This window comes from Mytilus californianus, unplaced genomic scaffold, assembly GCF_021869535.1.
Source record: "Mytilus californianus isolate M0D057914Y unplaced genomic scaffold, xbMytCali1.0.p SCAF_4, whole genome shotgun sequence".
Classification (NCBI taxonomy): domain Eukaryota; kingdom Metazoa; phylum Mollusca; class Bivalvia; order Mytilida; family Mytilidae; genus Mytilus; species Mytilus californianus.
The window spans coordinates 44,090,262-44,108,679 of NW_026262690.1; the positions used below are offsets into that span (position 1 = coordinate 44,090,262).

General features: G+C 32.7%; 1 protein-coding gene across 1 annotated transcript in view; it reads right to left on the reverse strand.

The window, feature by feature from the left end:
• Positions 1 to 1,136: 1,136 nt before the first annotated feature.
• Positions 1,137 to 18,418, reverse strand: part of LOC127736933 (N-acetylated-alpha-linked acidic dipeptidase 2-like) — a 40,654-nt gene continuing 23,372 nt past the window's right edge. The window contains exons 3-18 of the mRNA XM_052247498.1: positions 17,127 to 17,249; positions 16,080 to 16,269; positions 15,559 to 15,655; positions 13,205 to 13,297; positions 12,431 to 12,516; positions 12,172 to 12,291; positions 11,729 to 11,814; positions 10,702 to 10,765; positions 8,287 to 8,354; positions 6,841 to 6,938; positions 6,630 to 6,714; positions 5,188 to 5,277; positions 4,578 to 4,743; positions 3,609 to 3,690; positions 3,224 to 3,316; positions 1,137 to 1,359 (exon numbers count right to left, since the gene is read on the reverse strand). Of these exons, the coding sequence (XP_052103458.1) occupies positions 1,137 to 1,359; positions 3,224 to 3,316; positions 3,609 to 3,690; positions 4,578 to 4,743; positions 5,188 to 5,277; positions 6,630 to 6,714; positions 6,841 to 6,938; positions 8,287 to 8,354; positions 10,702 to 10,765; positions 11,729 to 11,814; positions 12,172 to 12,291; positions 12,431 to 12,516; positions 13,205 to 13,297; positions 15,559 to 15,655; positions 16,080 to 16,269; positions 17,127 to 17,249 (1,764 nt within the window). The remainder of the gene's footprint in view (positions 1,360 to 3,223; positions 3,317 to 3,608; positions 3,691 to 4,577; positions 4,744 to 5,187; positions 5,278 to 6,629; positions 6,715 to 6,840; positions 6,939 to 8,286; positions 8,355 to 10,701; positions 10,766 to 11,728; positions 11,815 to 12,171; positions 12,292 to 12,430; positions 12,517 to 13,204; positions 13,298 to 15,558; positions 15,656 to 16,079; positions 16,270 to 17,126; positions 17,250 to 18,418) is intronic.

An 18,418-nucleotide genomic window follows, 5' to 3' on the forward strand; every position in this document is an offset into this window, starting at 1 on the left:
AAATACGGTTTGGGATAAAATAGTGTTAATATATACTTATAGGAAATGATATTTAATCATTTATTTTTGAAGTAGGGCGCAATTTTATCTAGAACAGACTTTTTAATAGAAGAAATTACCTTTTCCTTGTATAGTAGACTATTGCAAGCTTATACCAATTGTTTCCAAACCATTGTTTTCAAAGTTGACTTTTCAGAATGCTACATATAATAGCACCCTATGAAACAGTGGTCACAGGTGAAAATATCCAATGTTTAGTATATTTATAATAGACAAGGGTCTATATTCGTAGAAGCAGGCTTAAAGTTATCCCGACTCCAACTTCTCCGGGGTAGGTAAATATCGGATATCGAATCTAACAAATACAATTTCTATTCATCTGCATACCAAAGGGGTATTCAAAATCATAAGTCAAAAACAAACTGACGGAGCCATGGAAAAAAGCGAAAAACTAGGAAAAGACAAACAGTACAAAGAAAAACTAAAGACTGAACAACACGAACCCCAACAAAAACCGGGGAAGGTCGCAAGTGCTCTGGAATGTTAGACATATGCTGCTCAAGATGTGACACCCGTCGTGAACAAAACCCAAATCACAGTTTTGCGCTCTAATTCCGATTCGAAATTAGCTAGATTCCTTTTGAGAATTTTTCTCCTTTGTACCGTTTTGGTTTTAAGCCATAGTGTTGTCTGTCTTACTACGACTTGTAGTTTTGACTGCTTCCCTTGTATCTTCTTACGTATTTGAAAATACAGTTTGATAAAAGACCAATTATAATTTCATTGTTGTTTCTTAAAAATAATTAAATATTAGGTACAAATCTGACGCAAACATCCTTCAGTTTTATTCCATTGTTATATACAAGAAAAATCTACTACATTCAGTGCTATGATAATTCATAATTCTATATATGACGTATTTTATTTTTCACTCGATTAAAGTAGGCAAATATAATCAAAAACATGGAAAATATGAAAAAAATGGCATTAAAATGAGCTCTAGCATTATTTTGGTTCAAGAAAGTATAATTAATAAGAATTTTTTTTCTCAAGCTACCCCTATTCTGTTTAAAATAAGCAATCAATATTTATCAAAATATGTAACTTACAATGAAACCATGTGCAGTTTGTACAAATTACGAACTACCTTTAATAAAAACTGGCATAAATTTTGTAACTTCTCTCAAAGTGGAAGTGGCTGATTCTATGGTAAATAAAATGACTGAAAAATGTTTCTTAACAATATTCCATCGACCTTTTTGATCCAGGTCTTTTTCGATTTCAAACAAGGAATCCACCAATCCTGGGAAACTACTTCCAGCATACGTGTTTACTAGACTCTCTGCAAACAATACATGCCTAGGGATGTAAAACAGACGATGATTAATAACAAACTTATTTGCTGGCTTCGTGTTGAAGCGTAAAATTGCTCCTTTGAAGGGCGGATCAAACAAAAGGATTTTAAACTGAAGAGGAAGGGTGTGTACATTTCCGATATAACGCAACGTATCGGGGTGAGGAACAAATTATCGCAACCATTTGTTATTTTTGATGTATGCAACTATTATATTTGTTTCTTGAATTTCTGTGTTAATGAAAAGTGCCGAAAAAAAATGTCTTTCAAGGATCCTTTTGTTATAGAAATTAGTCCGAGTTCTCCTCCTGATTGTAACGCTCTACAACAAGGCGCATTAATTGGCTGTCATGTTCTCTACACGTTTATGGAACCTTGCAACAACTCTTTGAATAGTACATTCATTTCTGTCATGATTTCTAACTTTTAGTAAACAGCAATCAATCAAGTGATTTTTACCCTATAGTTCTACATGCAAGCTTAATTTGCGTAATTTTTTCCAAGTGTTTGGGGTTTTATGGTCATTAACAAAAGATCGGTAATTGCACTCATGATTCACAATTTGATTAGTGTGCTCGTGGGAAATAATCCCCAAATATAAAACTGAATATAAGTCACAGTAAGAAACAATTTATTGGTGGTGAACTGTTTAATCACTTGAATGAAAATACATGTGTTCCACCAGTGAGACAGTACTAATGTACGAGTACTGTATAAACTCACCAGGCTTATCATTTTTTTTACACAAGATACACTTTTTGTCTACATATGACTCAACAGTGGTGCCCAAATCAAAACAGTTGTAAGGCCAAATCAGGTACGAAATTGAAAAACAATGAAAACCAAAAGTTCCAAAAGTCTGTATCTTTTCCGGATTTAACCTAATCATTATGCAATGGCTGATGTGGTAAAAGATGATAGAAATGCATGATTAGATATAGAATTGTTATAAGGACTTTGAAAAAATAAGTGGAAAATATATTGAACATTGTCAGTTTGTGATTTGTGTTGATACACGTGCATGAGCTTCACCAGACATTTCGAAATATCTAATTTTTCAATGATCAAATAAAGGCAACAGTAGGATACCGCTGTTCGAAAACTATTTCTACATGCATCTAAAATAGTTTTTAATGATTTGCCAAATTAATGTAGGCTTAATGAAGCTTATAATGATATGTTCCATAGAATTAATATTTCTAAAGGGTATAACTCTTTTTAAAATAGTTGATCGGCACTGATTTTCGAACTTATCCAAGACATTGCTGATATAAGTTTGATAAAAATCTGTCATGAATTGTACACGTATGAGCTCTTACAATGCAATTTTTTCTATATAATTAACCTTTGATATAAATTGATACAAATCTGTCATGAATTGTACACATATGAGCTCTAACAATGCAATTTTTCTATATAACTAATATTTACAAGGCTCATAACTCTTTTAAAAATAGCTGATCAACACCGATTTTCGACCTTATCTAAGATACTGCTGATTAGACCTCTGATATAAGTTTGATAAAAATTTGAAAGGAATTGTACATGTGAGAGCGCTTACAATGCAATATTCCATATGATTAATATTTCCAAGGGCATTACTCTTTTACAAATAGTTGGACGGCACTGATTTTCTAACTTGTCCTAGACATTGGTGATATAACCCTCTGCTATAAGTTTGATAAACATCTGGCAAAAATTGTATAATTCATTAAAGATATAGAACAATTGTATTCTTCTATTTTTCTACCTCGATCTACTTAAAAAGAAAGATATTCTCATTTTTAGATAAAACAGATGTCTATAATTAGCAGCGAAATAATATAAGTAAACGTCAAACATAAAATACTGTTAATATTATTAATTTACCTAGCATACGGTCGTCCAGGAAGACCTTGTGGATCTAAAAAGGATCTTTCAAACAACATTAACTGATCGTTTATTTGCCGTACTTCTAGAGGACTGAAATAAAACATGTCAAAATAAATATACGCGAGAGCAAATTCATTCTTATCACATAAATAAGAAGAAGTGATATGAGTGCCAACAAGACTAACTATCCACCGTAGATAACGTTGTATTGTCTATACACATACAAAGAATTACAACCTGTCATCGTGATTTGATTGTCTATCATAATTTACAATGTTTTCGATAATCTTTGCTGAATAAAACCTTTACATGTTTCTGAATCATATATTGTCTTGTTGCCAAAAACTTAAAAATTGTTTAATTTACATAAATTATGACTTACTTATATTTATTTACATTTTTCAGCCTTCTCTTGAATGCCATTGCCTCTGTTCTAAGATTGTCTGTCACTGTTTTTAAATCATCTAAAACAGAAAAAATATAGATGTGATCATACCAAATTTGTTTATTATTCATTGCTTATGCTGACATCCTTTCCTATTCAATATAATTTACACTGTCACCACTTAGAACTTTAACCATAGATTTTTTTATGTTTTGAAAAAAAACCTCATCAAAGATACAAAGCTTAAAACTTTGTACGCCGGACACGCGTTTCGTCTACAAAAGACTCACCTGTGACGCTCAAATTAATTTAAGTCAAAAAGGTCAAATAAAGTACGAAATTAAAGAGCATTGTGATTAATATTTTGCTTAAGTACTCTTCAAGGCTTACTCAGCATACTTCAGTCATCAAAAAAAGAATATTTATGGGAAAGTTATACATTACGAGTTGGTTGACCGTTATGAAATAACCGTTTCACAGATGATATCGGATATGTTCCTTATGTCGTAACTACAATACCCTTCCCTTTTCACGAATGTGACCTACCGAATTAGACTATTTACCGGATTTGTAATAACATAAGCAACACGACGGCTGCCACATGTGGAGCAGGATCTGCTTACCCTTCCGGAGCACCTGAGATCACCCCCAGTTTTTGGTGGGGTTCGTGTGCTTAGTCTTTAGTTTTCTATGTTGTGTCATCTGTCTTTTTATTTTTGGCCATGGCGTTGTCAGTTTGTTTTCGATCTATGAGTTTGACTGTCCCTCTGGTATCTTTCGTCCCTCTTTTACCAACATTAATATCACATACTAGGAAAAAGCAATTTCATATCAAAGTAATGCACTATTATCAAATTGCTTCCGAATGGTTTTCAATGAAAACGTTTCAAATATTTAAAACTTATAATCGCCATAATATATTAATTACTGTATTGTATAAAAAAATCGGAAATTGAAATTTCTTACCAAAAGTTATACTGTGATTTCGCAGCATTGTTCCATAATCGTCGTCAAGGGTATTCACCAAAGAAAGCAGTTCGTTTGCGAAGTTTACAACATCTAATGGAATAATCATTGTATCGGCTAAAGACCTTGCCATCTCTGCCCATACCTGTCCTGTGGCTTGGTGATGCTGGAATTTAAAAGAATACATTTTGTCTTTAATACGAATGTTATTACTGTAAATTCAGAAATTATCGCGAGGTTTTTTATTAATGCGAATAATGCGACTGTGTGAGTATCGCAATGATATGAACCCGCATTTTGAGATCTGAAACATACATCTGTATGGAAATTTTCCCGAAATCGCAATAATTAAACCTCACATATCAGTCCATCCTTCAAAAATCGCAATAATAAGTACAAGCAATAATTTCTGAATTTACAATTCCATGATTTCCTTTTTTGAGGCCTTTAATATGAAAAACCATGCATACATTAACAAACGTCACCTTTATACATAGCTTTTATAACGTAGTCTGTTGCCAGTTCATTGTCCCACAGACGTATATACTTGTATATATGTCTCTGATTGTCCTATACCCACATCATATTTTGCTTAAACACAGCATCTTACCTTGAAACCCCGGTCCATGATTTCATCAACAGCCTTAAAAGTCTCATACTTTGAATGGTACAGAGGATAGGAAGACAACTGGTACTTGTTCTATAATGACAAAAAATATAGCTACATCATCAAGAAATAAGAACAAGCCAAATTAAGAACATAAATTTATAATGTTATCTTGATTTTTGTTGTATTACTAAAGGAATAAATGTTAAGGAAATGTAAGTATTAAGAACAAAGAAAAGAATCTTTAATGGTAAATTTGAGTTCGGGGAAATATATAGTTGAGTTGTGATTTGAAGAGAAGGCTGAATTTTCAATACATGAAAAATGTAAAGCTTATGTAAATCTTAAGTGCATCAATATGTTCTGTTTTAATTTCTATTTGGTCATTCTAATGTTTCAGATTTTAAGTTTCATGCCTTCAGCAAATTGTAACAACTTATTTTACAAACACGTATGTCTCCTAAGTAAATTACTTCCTTTGTCTTGTTTAGCACTTCTTTTGGAAATTTGGTTTTTAATGCTCTTCAACTTTTATATAAGTATTTGCTTTTGCCTTCCAACTGTTTTGATTCGAGCGTCATTGTCGAGTTTTGTATAGGCGAAACGCACGTCTTGCGTAAAAAATTATGAGCCTGATATCTTTGATGAGTTTGTACAACCATCTATGTACATTTAGTCCCCTATGGTATCATCAGCCTAGTAGTCAGCACCTTTGCGTTGACATGAAATATCTTGTTCATGTTTATGTTAATTGACTGTTTATAAAATATTGAATTATTTGAAACACTAAGGATTTCTTCCTCGGATTGCCTTAGCCTTAATTGGAACAACGTTTTGGAATTTCGGTTTTTTTTAATGTCCCAATTGTTTAGATTTGCGCGTCACAAATGAATCTTTAGAAGACAAAACACGCATTTGGTGCAAATTATCAGCCTGGTATTTTATAGAGTTCTTTCCAAAGATAAATTTTAAATTCAGATGTTCTATATTTCCCAAAATATTTTGTCATTTCGAATTCATGATACCAGTAAGTTGGGATATCGAAATTAAGACGGATCAATGTAATGACTTACAAGATCAAATGTATAACGGACATCACAGCTGGGTAAACTGATGGGACAATGTAATGACTAACAGAATCGAACGTATAATGGACATCACAGTTGGGTAAACTGATGTGAGCATGTAATGACTTACAAGATCAAATGTACAATGCACCTCACAGCTGGGTAAACTAATGGGACAATGTAATGACTAACAGAATCGAACATATAATGCACATCAAAGCTGGGTAAACTCATGTGAGCATGTAATGACTAACAAGATCGAATGTATAACGGACATAACAGCAGGGTATATTGATGGGATAATGTTATGACTTACAAGTTCAAATGTATAACGCACCTCACAGCTGTGTAAACTGATGGGACAATGAAATTACTTACAGAATCGAATGTATAACGGATATCACAGCTGGGTAAACCAACCATTTGTACCATTGGAGCATAATCACTTCCGGAACCAATACCACTAACACTAAAACAGAATTGAAATTAAATATACACTTTATTATGGTCTAAAACATCACAATTAAAAACTTGCATAAAACATTGGAAAGTGAAGATACTATCCATCAATCGTGTATAGTAAACTTACCGAGGAACACTATTAGGGTTACTGCTATCCTTTGGAAAAGATGCCTTCCATTTATCATAAACAGTTTTATGGATTTCAGTGGAGTCTGGATTTGGGACCTGGTTGTAAGTAAATACAATGTATACTATAAGAAACGAATAATAACATATCTTCTTCATGTTTTCAATAGTTTAATTATTGAAATATCTAAGCAAATTTGTCTGCCTTGATCACGAACACTGCTTCCATTATTCACTGCGCCGGATAAGCGAAACTATTCTAGCCAATTGTAATATGAAGATATCAGGAATGCTATTTTTAAGACTTTCAGATTTCAGATACTGTATCATCCATAAACGATGTTGCATGTCAGTAAAAATAAATGAATAAAAAAATCCAAAAACTATCCACAATAACTACATGACACTTTATATCAACTGGAAGCAGTAGGCGAATAATTTAAATATAATTTACATTCTGAAACACTGATAAGTCGCGTGTGGTGTACAAAATGATAAGACTGGTATCTTAGATGCGTTTTCTAAACTTACTGTTAGGAACATGGTTGAAGCAAATACATTGATATCCAATATAAAACATTTTAGTTATCTCTGTATTTTGAATTAACATCTACGCATTTATTTTTCGTTTGTAATTCTGGTTGGATATTGAGTTATGTCTTATCGTTTGTGGTTTGAATTCTATTTTATTTTCTACATGTATGTTAAAGTTAAGATAATTAATCAGCTAGTTAATTTATGTGATTTTTAGTTTAAAGCTAATATATGCACAGGATTCATTTGTTTTTACAGTTTTCATTCAGAAGAAAAACCGGTTAGAAAATACAAATAATTACACCATTACTAACACATTTCTATATTTATATTCTTGTAACGGTTAGAAAATACATAAAATAACACCATTACAAACTTAATTCCAATTTTGTATTCTATTTTTAGACATTTACCTGTGACGTCACTTTTTGTGGCGTTGATAAATTTGTGTGACGCACAGTTCATAATTCTATTGTGATGTAAATGGGAGGTGTCCGTTGTTATTCCGTGGTTTACATATTGTAATGTACTATTATATTATTTATTTATGTATGTCTCTGTCCTGAGTGTTCTTGCGTTTAGTTGTAATGTATTCCTGTAACGTAATGTTGTCATTTTAGCGTTATTTTTAACATTGCCATATAAGCGGGAGGTTTGGCTAGCCATAAAACCAGGTTCAACCCACAATTTTTTCTCAAAAAGTTCTCTACCAAGTCAGGAATATGGCAGCTAATATCAAATAGTCCGTTTCTATGTATGTTGGCGTTTGTTTTTGTAGCAGTTGAGTGTTTATGTTGTTCCGTTGTTTTCCTCTTATAGTCGATGTGTTTCCCTCGGTTTTGGTTTTTGACCCCGATTTGTTTCAGTGTATGACTATTGAACAGCGGCATACTACTATTGCTTTTATAAGTACCTTTTTCGTAGCTGAGAAAATGACATCATACAAAAGTGGAGTCGACAGCGCCCTCAGAGAAAAGTTACCTGTATTAAAAAAATAAATTTTAGCAACTAGAAACTAGAAGTTATCAATTTTGCACATCCACCTACGAATTATTATATATTATCATAAAACTGTGCCGAATTAAAGTTTTTAGAAACTTTTTTGCAACCGTTCGACGGTCCAATTGGGTATCTGCATGATGCAATTCGAAAATATTTTGAAGATGAAAGCTAACCTTGGTTCGTAAAGGAATACACTATTCTATGAAAATCTTTAATATAAAACAAGGAGATGTGGTGTGATTGCCATTGCGACAACTATCCACTAAAGATCAAATGAAGTGGATGTAAGCAATTATAGGCAACTGTATGGCCTTCAACAATGAGAAAAAATCCATACCGTATAATCAGCTATAAAAGGTGCCGACATGAGAAATGAGGATCAATTCAATTGTGAAAACTAACGGTCTTATTCATAACAAAACAATTAACGAAAAGCAAATATGACTCACATGAACCAACGACAAACACTTAACTACAAGCTCTTGACCTGGGTTTTAATCGGTTAAATCCTATCTCATATTCACTGTAAAAGTTACCAGTTATTTAAACACTGGGTCTGGTCAGTTATTATGCAAATATCTGACATAATACATTGCAAGATTAACACTTGCACTGAGTATCACTCGATAAAAACTGAAAACTGAAGTACAATACTGACTCGTAGAAAGTCTAATATCTAAAAGGCTAAAGGTTGACAAATATAGCAGTAACTCTAAACATTTTGGTAATACAGGAACTCCAAACGGTGTATTAATGGGTGTCACGACAGTATAATTAGTTCACAAAACGTTTAATTGTTATAAATACTAAGGATTTTATATCCCGGGAGTAGATTACATTGGCTGTGTTTGGTAGAACCTTTCGGAATTTTTGGGTTCTCATTTCTCTTCAACTTCGTACTTTACTTAGTATACTACCTTTTTGGATTCTAGCGTCACTGCTGAGTCTTTTATGGACGAAACGCGCGTCTGGTGTACAAAATTATAGGTATCATTGTTGAGTTTATTTTACCTAGCTATGCATGTTACTCTATTTGAAACCAATTCTAGTAATATGAGTCAAGTCAAAGAATATGGTACAACCGGTTGTAAACCCCACGATTAGACAACTGAACATTTTTGTTAAATAATACATTTTTTTGCAACAGTTCATATGTTTTGACTGTCTGTGGCCAATTTCAATTATGGTCCTTGATGATTTAGATACTCGAATTCCCTACCTTTTGATTTTGAACATATCATTGTATTATGATTATTTCAGAATATACGGGTCATACAAAGTAAAATCGGTGTTATACGTTTAATTAACTGCTATAAGCCTACTTAAAAATGAAATAATATTTGGTTGTAAATTGCGACTTTAATTTGTTATCCCCTTTTTGTATCATTTCCACTGGTTACTAACGCTTGCTAGACCCGAATGTATAGCACTATCCCCACAGTAGCAACTGATTTGATACTATCACATTTTCAATGATACTTTTTATAATAAATATTAAGTTTCTTAACATTGTTCTTATACTAAGGTTACAGGTCTCTACATTATAAACACATGGCAAAATCCGGTAGAAATTAATCCCGTTCTCTATCATGTAAACTTTCCATAGAATTTTCCATTTTTTTTTCTTTTCGAAAATCATACTTATAAATTGAAGTTTCTTTTTTTTTACTTCTTTGTGGTGTAATATTAGCTCTTTTGCTTTTATTTCCTTATTTTCCTAGTCTGTATGTATCAGGGGTAAACATGTTGCCTGAATGGCAAAACTCCAACGTTTTGCATGGAAACAATTGCTCGTATCCACCGCTAAATCAGTCAAATATTTATATCGATTTTTTCTGTAGTCAAAGCGATGTTTCAAATTTCAAATTTAGCGTTTTTTGATACCTTTTTACCCTGAAATTTAAACATTTACAATTTTAATTATTTCATGCGGTTGTTTAATTTTCGTTTATCGCTTCTTTTTGGTTTCAACTTTAACGTTACAAGATTTAGCGATCAATAGTAAAAATGTTTTGGGTCTATTGATGATAGAGATTGTGGTCAAAGCGTGACTTCCCAAAATCCAATGCAGTCTGAAAACGCAAACGACGATGTTAAAAATAAAAAATAAATTAAACATCAATAAAGATGAACCTTGAATAATAACATGTTAATAAATGACTAGAATGGTTAATATCATAACCTACATGACTACACTGCTTTATCTCTTTTTTTCGAACGCAATCTATTAAGGATTGGTACAAATTTTTATTGCAATCTTGATATTTATCACTAACATATCATACACAATTAGCGACTTTCTATTGAGGTGCTACTGGTTACATACCTTGCAAGGCAAGATCAACATTTAGATAAGCAAGTGATCTCTCCGCTAGATTTTTTACATATTGCTGAAATAAAGACCAAAATAAAAACCAAAGAAACACATATATGTTTAGTTGGAAGCATTTATGTTCATCCTAGGACTTTGTTGGATATTTGTGATGTTTTGTTGTTGTCTCAAGTTTAATGATTTACCTTATTTTGTGTTGATAGCATATCTTTGATCATTTCCATCAAGTGTATTCGCAATTGTTTTACACTCGGGACGAGTAAGAGCTTTATTGATATATTGTATATACGTCTTTTTTTTTATTTCACGGTGTCGTTGGATTACTGTATTATTGATGTATATCCCATCTCCTAATATTCATTCTGTTTGTCTTTACTTTTTACTTGAAGCTTTGGTGTTTTCTGTCATTTTATTATTTTTCTTTTTACTACTCTTTGGTCTTATATTTCTATTCAGAAGATCTGCTTGTGCGTGTTAATTTGTTTCTGTGTTTCTTTTTGGTCACATGACTAGTATTCTGAGAAAATAACATGACGTAAAATACAGAACATCACAGTTAAGTAGTTTTAGTTATTCTTTGTTATTGTGTGGTTAACATGTCGAAATGTACTATTATATTATTCATTCATGTATTTCTCTGTCTTTGATGTTCTTGCGTTTATTTGTACTGTGTTCCCGTCATGTAATGTTGTCAATTTAGCGGTATATTTAACATTGTCATAAAGCGCGGAGATTTGGCTAGCCACAAAACCAGGTTCAACCCACCATTTTTTCTTAAAAATCTTAAAATGTCCTGTACCAAGTCAGGAATATGGCAGTTGTTATCTAATAGTTCGTTTCTATGAATGTTGCATTGTTGTTTGTTTTTTGTTGCACTTCTGTGTTCTGTTATTTCGTTGTTTTCCTCTTATGGTTGATGTGTTCCCTCGGTTTTAGTTTGTAACCCGGATTTGTTTTCTCTCAATCCATTTATGACTTTTGAACAGCGGTATACTACTGTTGCCTTATTAAGGAAACATACCTCAACCCATTCTACAGAACCAACTAAAAGATATTCTTCTGCTCCCCAGCTACAAAATATTATCGACCGACGTGGTCGCCATTTGTCTGAAAACGGTATATACTCATTTTATATTAACTGCAAGAAAAGTTAGAAAATGCTCAAGGGTTAACGGAAGCCGTAAATAGATAGAACGGACAAATCCCTGACTATTTCAGAGAAGAAGAAAAACGGTGACAACCATTCATAAAATATATATTTTGTTATTCGTGTTGAAATCTGTTAAAAAGTAACTTACAAAGTATCATATAACGGAAAACTACAACTGTAGTTCAAATGCTATATTTTTGTTTCGTTAAAGAACTGCACATCTTTATAAATGGTCAAAATATTCAAATATTTTTTTGCATCAAACAGTATATGCTTAGACAAACTATTGCAGATAATAAGAAAAACTGACTTACTACTTTTTACCAGTTGTCCCATGACACGTGACACCTCCTTCATTACAGCTGTACCACTAGAAGGATCAATTGCACCAAACACCCAAGCGTCTCTATGGTTACCCACAAGTACGTATCTGTCTTATAATATACACAATATTAGTTAATAACAGAATAAGTTTTCACCGATTTTATAGAAACAAGGTAAAATACATGTGTAAAACAATGAAATCATATATGATGTACATATTTATAAATAATCCGATAAAACACTGTATACCTGGTTCAAAAGCTCCCTTTATTATTCCTATTACATCGTAAGTTTCGACTCTTTTATTTGCTGTAGATATTCTCATTTTTACTTTCCTGAAAAAAATATATGATAAGAATAACCTGCGAAAACATTTATTCATTAATTGATTAATACTGAACTATCATACAAAATTTTTTTTTTTTAAATTGTAAATCTTTCATGCAGTCACATGCAGTCACATTTTCATATGAGTAGTATCATTCATTTGGACAGGTTAACAAGCGTAGTTTTGATTCTTTTATATTTGAATTATGTGATATCAGTTTTATTATTTCCTTGTCGACGCACCCGGTTTCACTCTTTGTAGAATTCATGTGATTCCCTCGGATTTAGTTTGTTACCTTGATTTGTCTATACCCAATCAATTTACGAGATTTGAACATCGGTAAACGACTGTCGCCTTTCTGTATTACAAAAATAAAATACTTTGGAACAATAAATCAAATACATATGTTGGATTATGCCAAATTCTGAAAGGCACTATAACAAAACCTGTATTGTTGTGGGGCGTTCGTTTTGGTATATACAAATATTATGCAACAACCTATTGACATTTTGGTGTCCCGTGGTATCTTCTCTCTTATCCTATACACAGAAAAGTCTGATTGCAGACGCTGACGTCAGCATAATACTTTAGAAAAATTAAGTTTCAAGTACATATATACACGACCAATCTCTATAAATATACTAAAATGTAAATTTCAAAAGCGCAAAAAAATATTATTATATAAAACTTGTTACCATCTTGAATTACTCAACTGTCCACCATATCTGTAAGTGACGTTAGGTACCGCACCTTCCCACTCCGATGTAACATTATCACCAGTCATCTGTCTGTAATCAAACTGTAATGTCTATCATTCATTCGAATCATACAATTGTTTTTAGATTTTCAAAAACTATGTATTTGTTTTGAATAGGGAGAGTTAAATTATGATACATTAGTTAACAGCATATGCAAACACAGTTTTAAATGGTAATACACTTTACTATAAATCAGATGTTGTAAGAATAAGCTTCCTGCTTGTTCCGCTTATCCGCTTAAAATAATATATTTCATTAAAAAGAATGATTTTTAATTATATTTGCCTGGTATCTTGGTGATAAAATTTTACAACAACAGGGTCGATGTCACTACTGGTGGACGTTTATCCCCCAAGGGTATCACCGCCGAGTCCGCAGCACTTTTCTGTCATGACATATCATTGATATTTTTTCATTTTCTGTAAATTTACCTGTTTATTTCTATCAAAAGCATAGATTGCCTAGTAGTATTTGGCTCATTTTTTTTATATTTGGTCTTCCGACTGTTTTGATTCGAGAGTCACTAATGTGTCTGGTGTACACGAAACGCGCGTCTGGCGTGCAAAATTTTAAGCCTGGTATCTTTGATGAGTTTTATTGCTTATTGCTGTTGAATTCCTTGTTTGTTGTATTTTTCACCTTTTTGCAGTTTAAACACAACTAAAATAGTATTATTGACTTTTCTGTTCTCTCATAGTATTGTGTCTTGATTTATAATCTTTGCCATTTTTACTGTGTTGTTTATGACGTTGATTAATAAAATCTACTTCAAAGTACATCGATCGATATCAGATTGTGGGAATATATCAGTGAAAAAGATAGTATTTCGTCCTTAGTGACTACCAACATTGTTTAATAAGTGTAAATAAATGACTGTTTTTTTGTATCTCTGTTCTTATCGTCTGCAAAACGGAATTTATTGAGGAAAAGATTTTCAATTGATTGTTCGTTTTTCTATATTTTTTTCCAACTTTATTGAATAAGATAAGAAAGGGACGAAGAAGTATTAACAAAAATGATATTTTAACTTGCTATACATGTTCATGTGCCTGTCCCTAGTCAGGAACCTCAACTTTTTGTTATTTCTCAAGGTTCATGTAGGAATGTTATTGTGTCTATTGAATTGTTCAAAACTTGTTCAGATGTGGCGATTTTGAGCTAGATATATGCATGATTCCACTATCATTGAGGTCCGTAGTATAACTCCTAGATTTATTAATAGAAAATACAGGATATGATGTATCAATTCATGACACAAAATTGCTACAAACACACAAGGGAAAAAAACAAATGCAAAGGAAACGTGCTTTTTATTGGTGATTTTCATCACAGTGTGATATTCAACATAACTTCACTGAAAGTTCAATACGTCCCCTAATACCGGTTAACAGGCCGTCTTTGCTAGATGTCGATTAAGCTACATCTGTGAGTGAAATAACATAGCTGCCGGGGTGATATGAACACATTTTACATAATATTAGATCAAGAGTTCCAACAAATACTGTAATAAATAGCGCGACAAGAGATATGTTTTAAGGATAATTAATTAATATAGTAAATATTTGGTGCATCCGAAGCGCTTGTCTGGATTATCCATCATCAGAAACGGTCAAACACAAACATATAAAAGTTAAAGCTATATCATTGTTCTTCAATACAAACACAAACATATAAAAGCTAAAGTTATATCATGAGTACTTCAATACAAACACAAACATATAAAAGGTAAAGTTAATTCATTAGTACGTCAATACAAACACAAACATATAAAAGCTATAGCTATATCATTGGTACTTCAATTATGTGGAGTTATATGATATAAAGGACCTAAAGTGAATAGACAAATCCATTTTAGGTCAACTTTGCCTGAAGGAGTTACTTAATAATTTCAAAATTTGCCAAGGATAAGGAAAGATAAGTCATAGATCATGTCAGTACCGAAGCATTGACTACTTATCTGATTATGCTATCAGGGGCTAGCTACCTAGTCTATCACCGGTGCTAGGAATGCGTCTATAAAGAATTCTCAGAAGAAAAAAAATACGTATAAATGGGACATGCGATTCGGGTTGACTGCAAAAATAGATTTCAATAAAAAATATTGTCCGGGGCAGAGACATATTGTATACATAAGTCTGTTTGGGGTACTGTGCATATTGTCAACTAATACTTCCTTTCTGGATTAATATTTTGTGTCTAGCATTTTTTTTAATTGTATTACTAATACGTATTTATCTGAACGCTGGTATAGATCAAAAACAGAATAAGTATAATACAAATGTCGAACTTACTGCAGTATTTTTCCAGCGACGCCATACCCAACAGGGTGTGTTATTATTTTTGGTAAGCCAGCTTCTGGTTCATCCTCTCCTAGACGGTATGCAGTCTCTAATAAAGTAAAAAAACGTATATAGAAGGGTGTCATATAAGTCTTGAAAGGTATAAAATTCATTTCATTTTGGACTCGTAAATGTTTACCGTTTTTTTTATGGTTGTTATGAACTTTTTTTGTAATATGTCATTGCTAAAAAATAATTAGCAAAATACAAGTATTGAAATTTAGTGCCATTTCTCCATATAGATGCTTAATACCCATAGTTTTGAAAAAAACGAGTAATATACAAATACCTTGAAATTTAAAAACAACAGATAAAGGAACTACAATAATTTTTGTATTTACTCCTAAAATTTCAATAATCAGACAATAAATAACTTAAGAACATTTTTTAAAATGAGTTTTGAGATGAAATATATGGCAAAATTTTGAAGTGATGAAACACTTTTGACTTCTGACGGCAAAATAAGTCGGTACCTGTTGCTGGATACCCAGGCGTTAAAGGATCCCCAGATCTCATAAATAATGTTCCGCGTTGTGCCCCTGAGGCTGGGAGCCACCAGTCATAAGGATATACTTGTGAACTATCATTTTGTCCCATAGCATAGTCTGCTGGATCCGAGTATAATATAATTCCTATGGCCCCATGCATATAAGCTAGATTTGCCTACAATATAAAAAGAAAATGTGCAAAATAGGATTTAAGTATCATAAAGGCTTTAAAAGTGTTTTTTTTTTCATGATAAAACAAATCCATACATAATGATCTATTTGCGATACTAGTTTTCAAAACTGTACAAGACTTGCCTGTCCTCAGTCAGCAGCCTGTTGTTCAGTGGTTGTCGTTTGTTGGTGTTGTTCATAAGTGTTTCTCGTTTTTTATATAGATTAGACCGTTGGTTTTCCTATTTGAATTGTTTCAGACTAGTCATTTTGGGGTCCTTTATAGCTTGTTGTTCTGTGTGAGCAAAGGCTCCGAATTGAAGGCCGTACTTTGACCTATAATTGTTTACTTTTTACAAATTGTGACTTGGATGGAGGGTTGTCTCATTGTTACTCATGCCACATCTTCTTACTGATATTTAAAGTTTTCTATAATAATGGAAAAAAATTGATAATAGGGTGTTTATGGAAATCTTACATGCAACGCTAGATCTCACACTGGAATGAAGCATTTTTAAGATTGAGTTTTTAAACATAGACCAAAAGGATGTAAATGTTTGATACTATTTTTATGATTAAACAAACCTCATACGCATTTCTTACCTTTTTACCTCTTTTTCCATACCCAGAATGAACCTTAAAGACACCGAAATTAAGAAAGCAAATATGTATGCGGCGGTCAATGTTTAACTGCTTGATATTTTATGGGTCTATAACCTATTTGTTGTGAAAGGAAGCTCAGAAATGAATGTCGAACGTATAATATTGTTTATTGTTGGGTAGCTGTTTCAGGTACACTTTTCCCATATCCATTTTATTTACACTGTCTTCAGATTCATTATACGTTACATGGGTTCTTACTTTATCTCCTCGAAATATTTTCCCATATCTTGCAATAACAATCTTTCCGGATACATTTATTTTCAAACTGTCTAAATGAGTATAATCCTCAACTCTTCCATAATTAACATAAATTAACTGATCCTGAAAAAACAAAAGTATTTTTGTCATGACTTCATTTAGTCAAAAAAGCTATACAAAAGTAATTTACATGTTACTGAAGTTTGCACTTTCAATGCATCTTAAAATGGTTTCCTTGTATCTTCTAATATTGCCATATGCATGGCGGTGGAGTATAACGAACATTTCAGGTCAGGTTACATTGAATTTACAGATAATTTGACGACAGATAATCCATTGATGCGTAGTCTAGATAAATGAAAATATGTACTAGTGAATCGATCTATTGTTTATTATAATTCCGTTCTAGGCGAATATCTACATAATATCAAGTTTACAAAATATATGATTCGTAGGCTCACATAGAAAAATGTTAGACACACAGGCGCTCTCGGTACATCACTTTCACAAGTTACCGCAAACGGATTTCATTACATTCCGTATACAAAATTAAGAAAAAGTGTCCAATACTGTGCAACAAAAACCACGCTAAGTGTCCAATGCTATGAAACAAAAACCACGCAACAGTTTCCAATACTATGCGGACAAAAAACACACACAATGTCCAATACTATGCGGACAAAAACCACGCTTAGTGTCCAATACTATGAAACAAGAACCACGCATAGTGTCCAATACTATGAAACAAAAACCACGCATAGTGTCCAATACTATGCGGACAAAAAACACACACAGTGTCCAATACTATGCGGACAAAAACCACGCAACAGTGTCTAATACTGTGTGGACAACACCCCGTAACAGTGTCCAATACTTTGCGGACAAAACCACGCAACAGTGTCCAATACTGTGCGGACAAAAACCACGCAACAGTGTCCAATACTGTGTGGAAAAAAACCAAGCAACAGGGTCCAATACTATGAAACAAAAACCACGCATAGTGTCCAATACTATGCGGACAAAAACCACGCAACAGTTTCCAATACTATGCGGACAAAAACCACGCATAGTGTCCAATACTATGCGGACAAAAACAACGCAACAATGTCTAATACTATGCGGACAAAAACTACGCAACAGTGTCCAATACTGTGCGGACAAAAACCCCGCAAAAGTGTCCAATACTATTTGAACAAAACCACACAACAGTGTCCAATACTGTGCGGACAAAAACCAAGCAACAGGGTCTAATACTGTGCGGACAAAAACCACGCAACAGTGTCCAATACTGT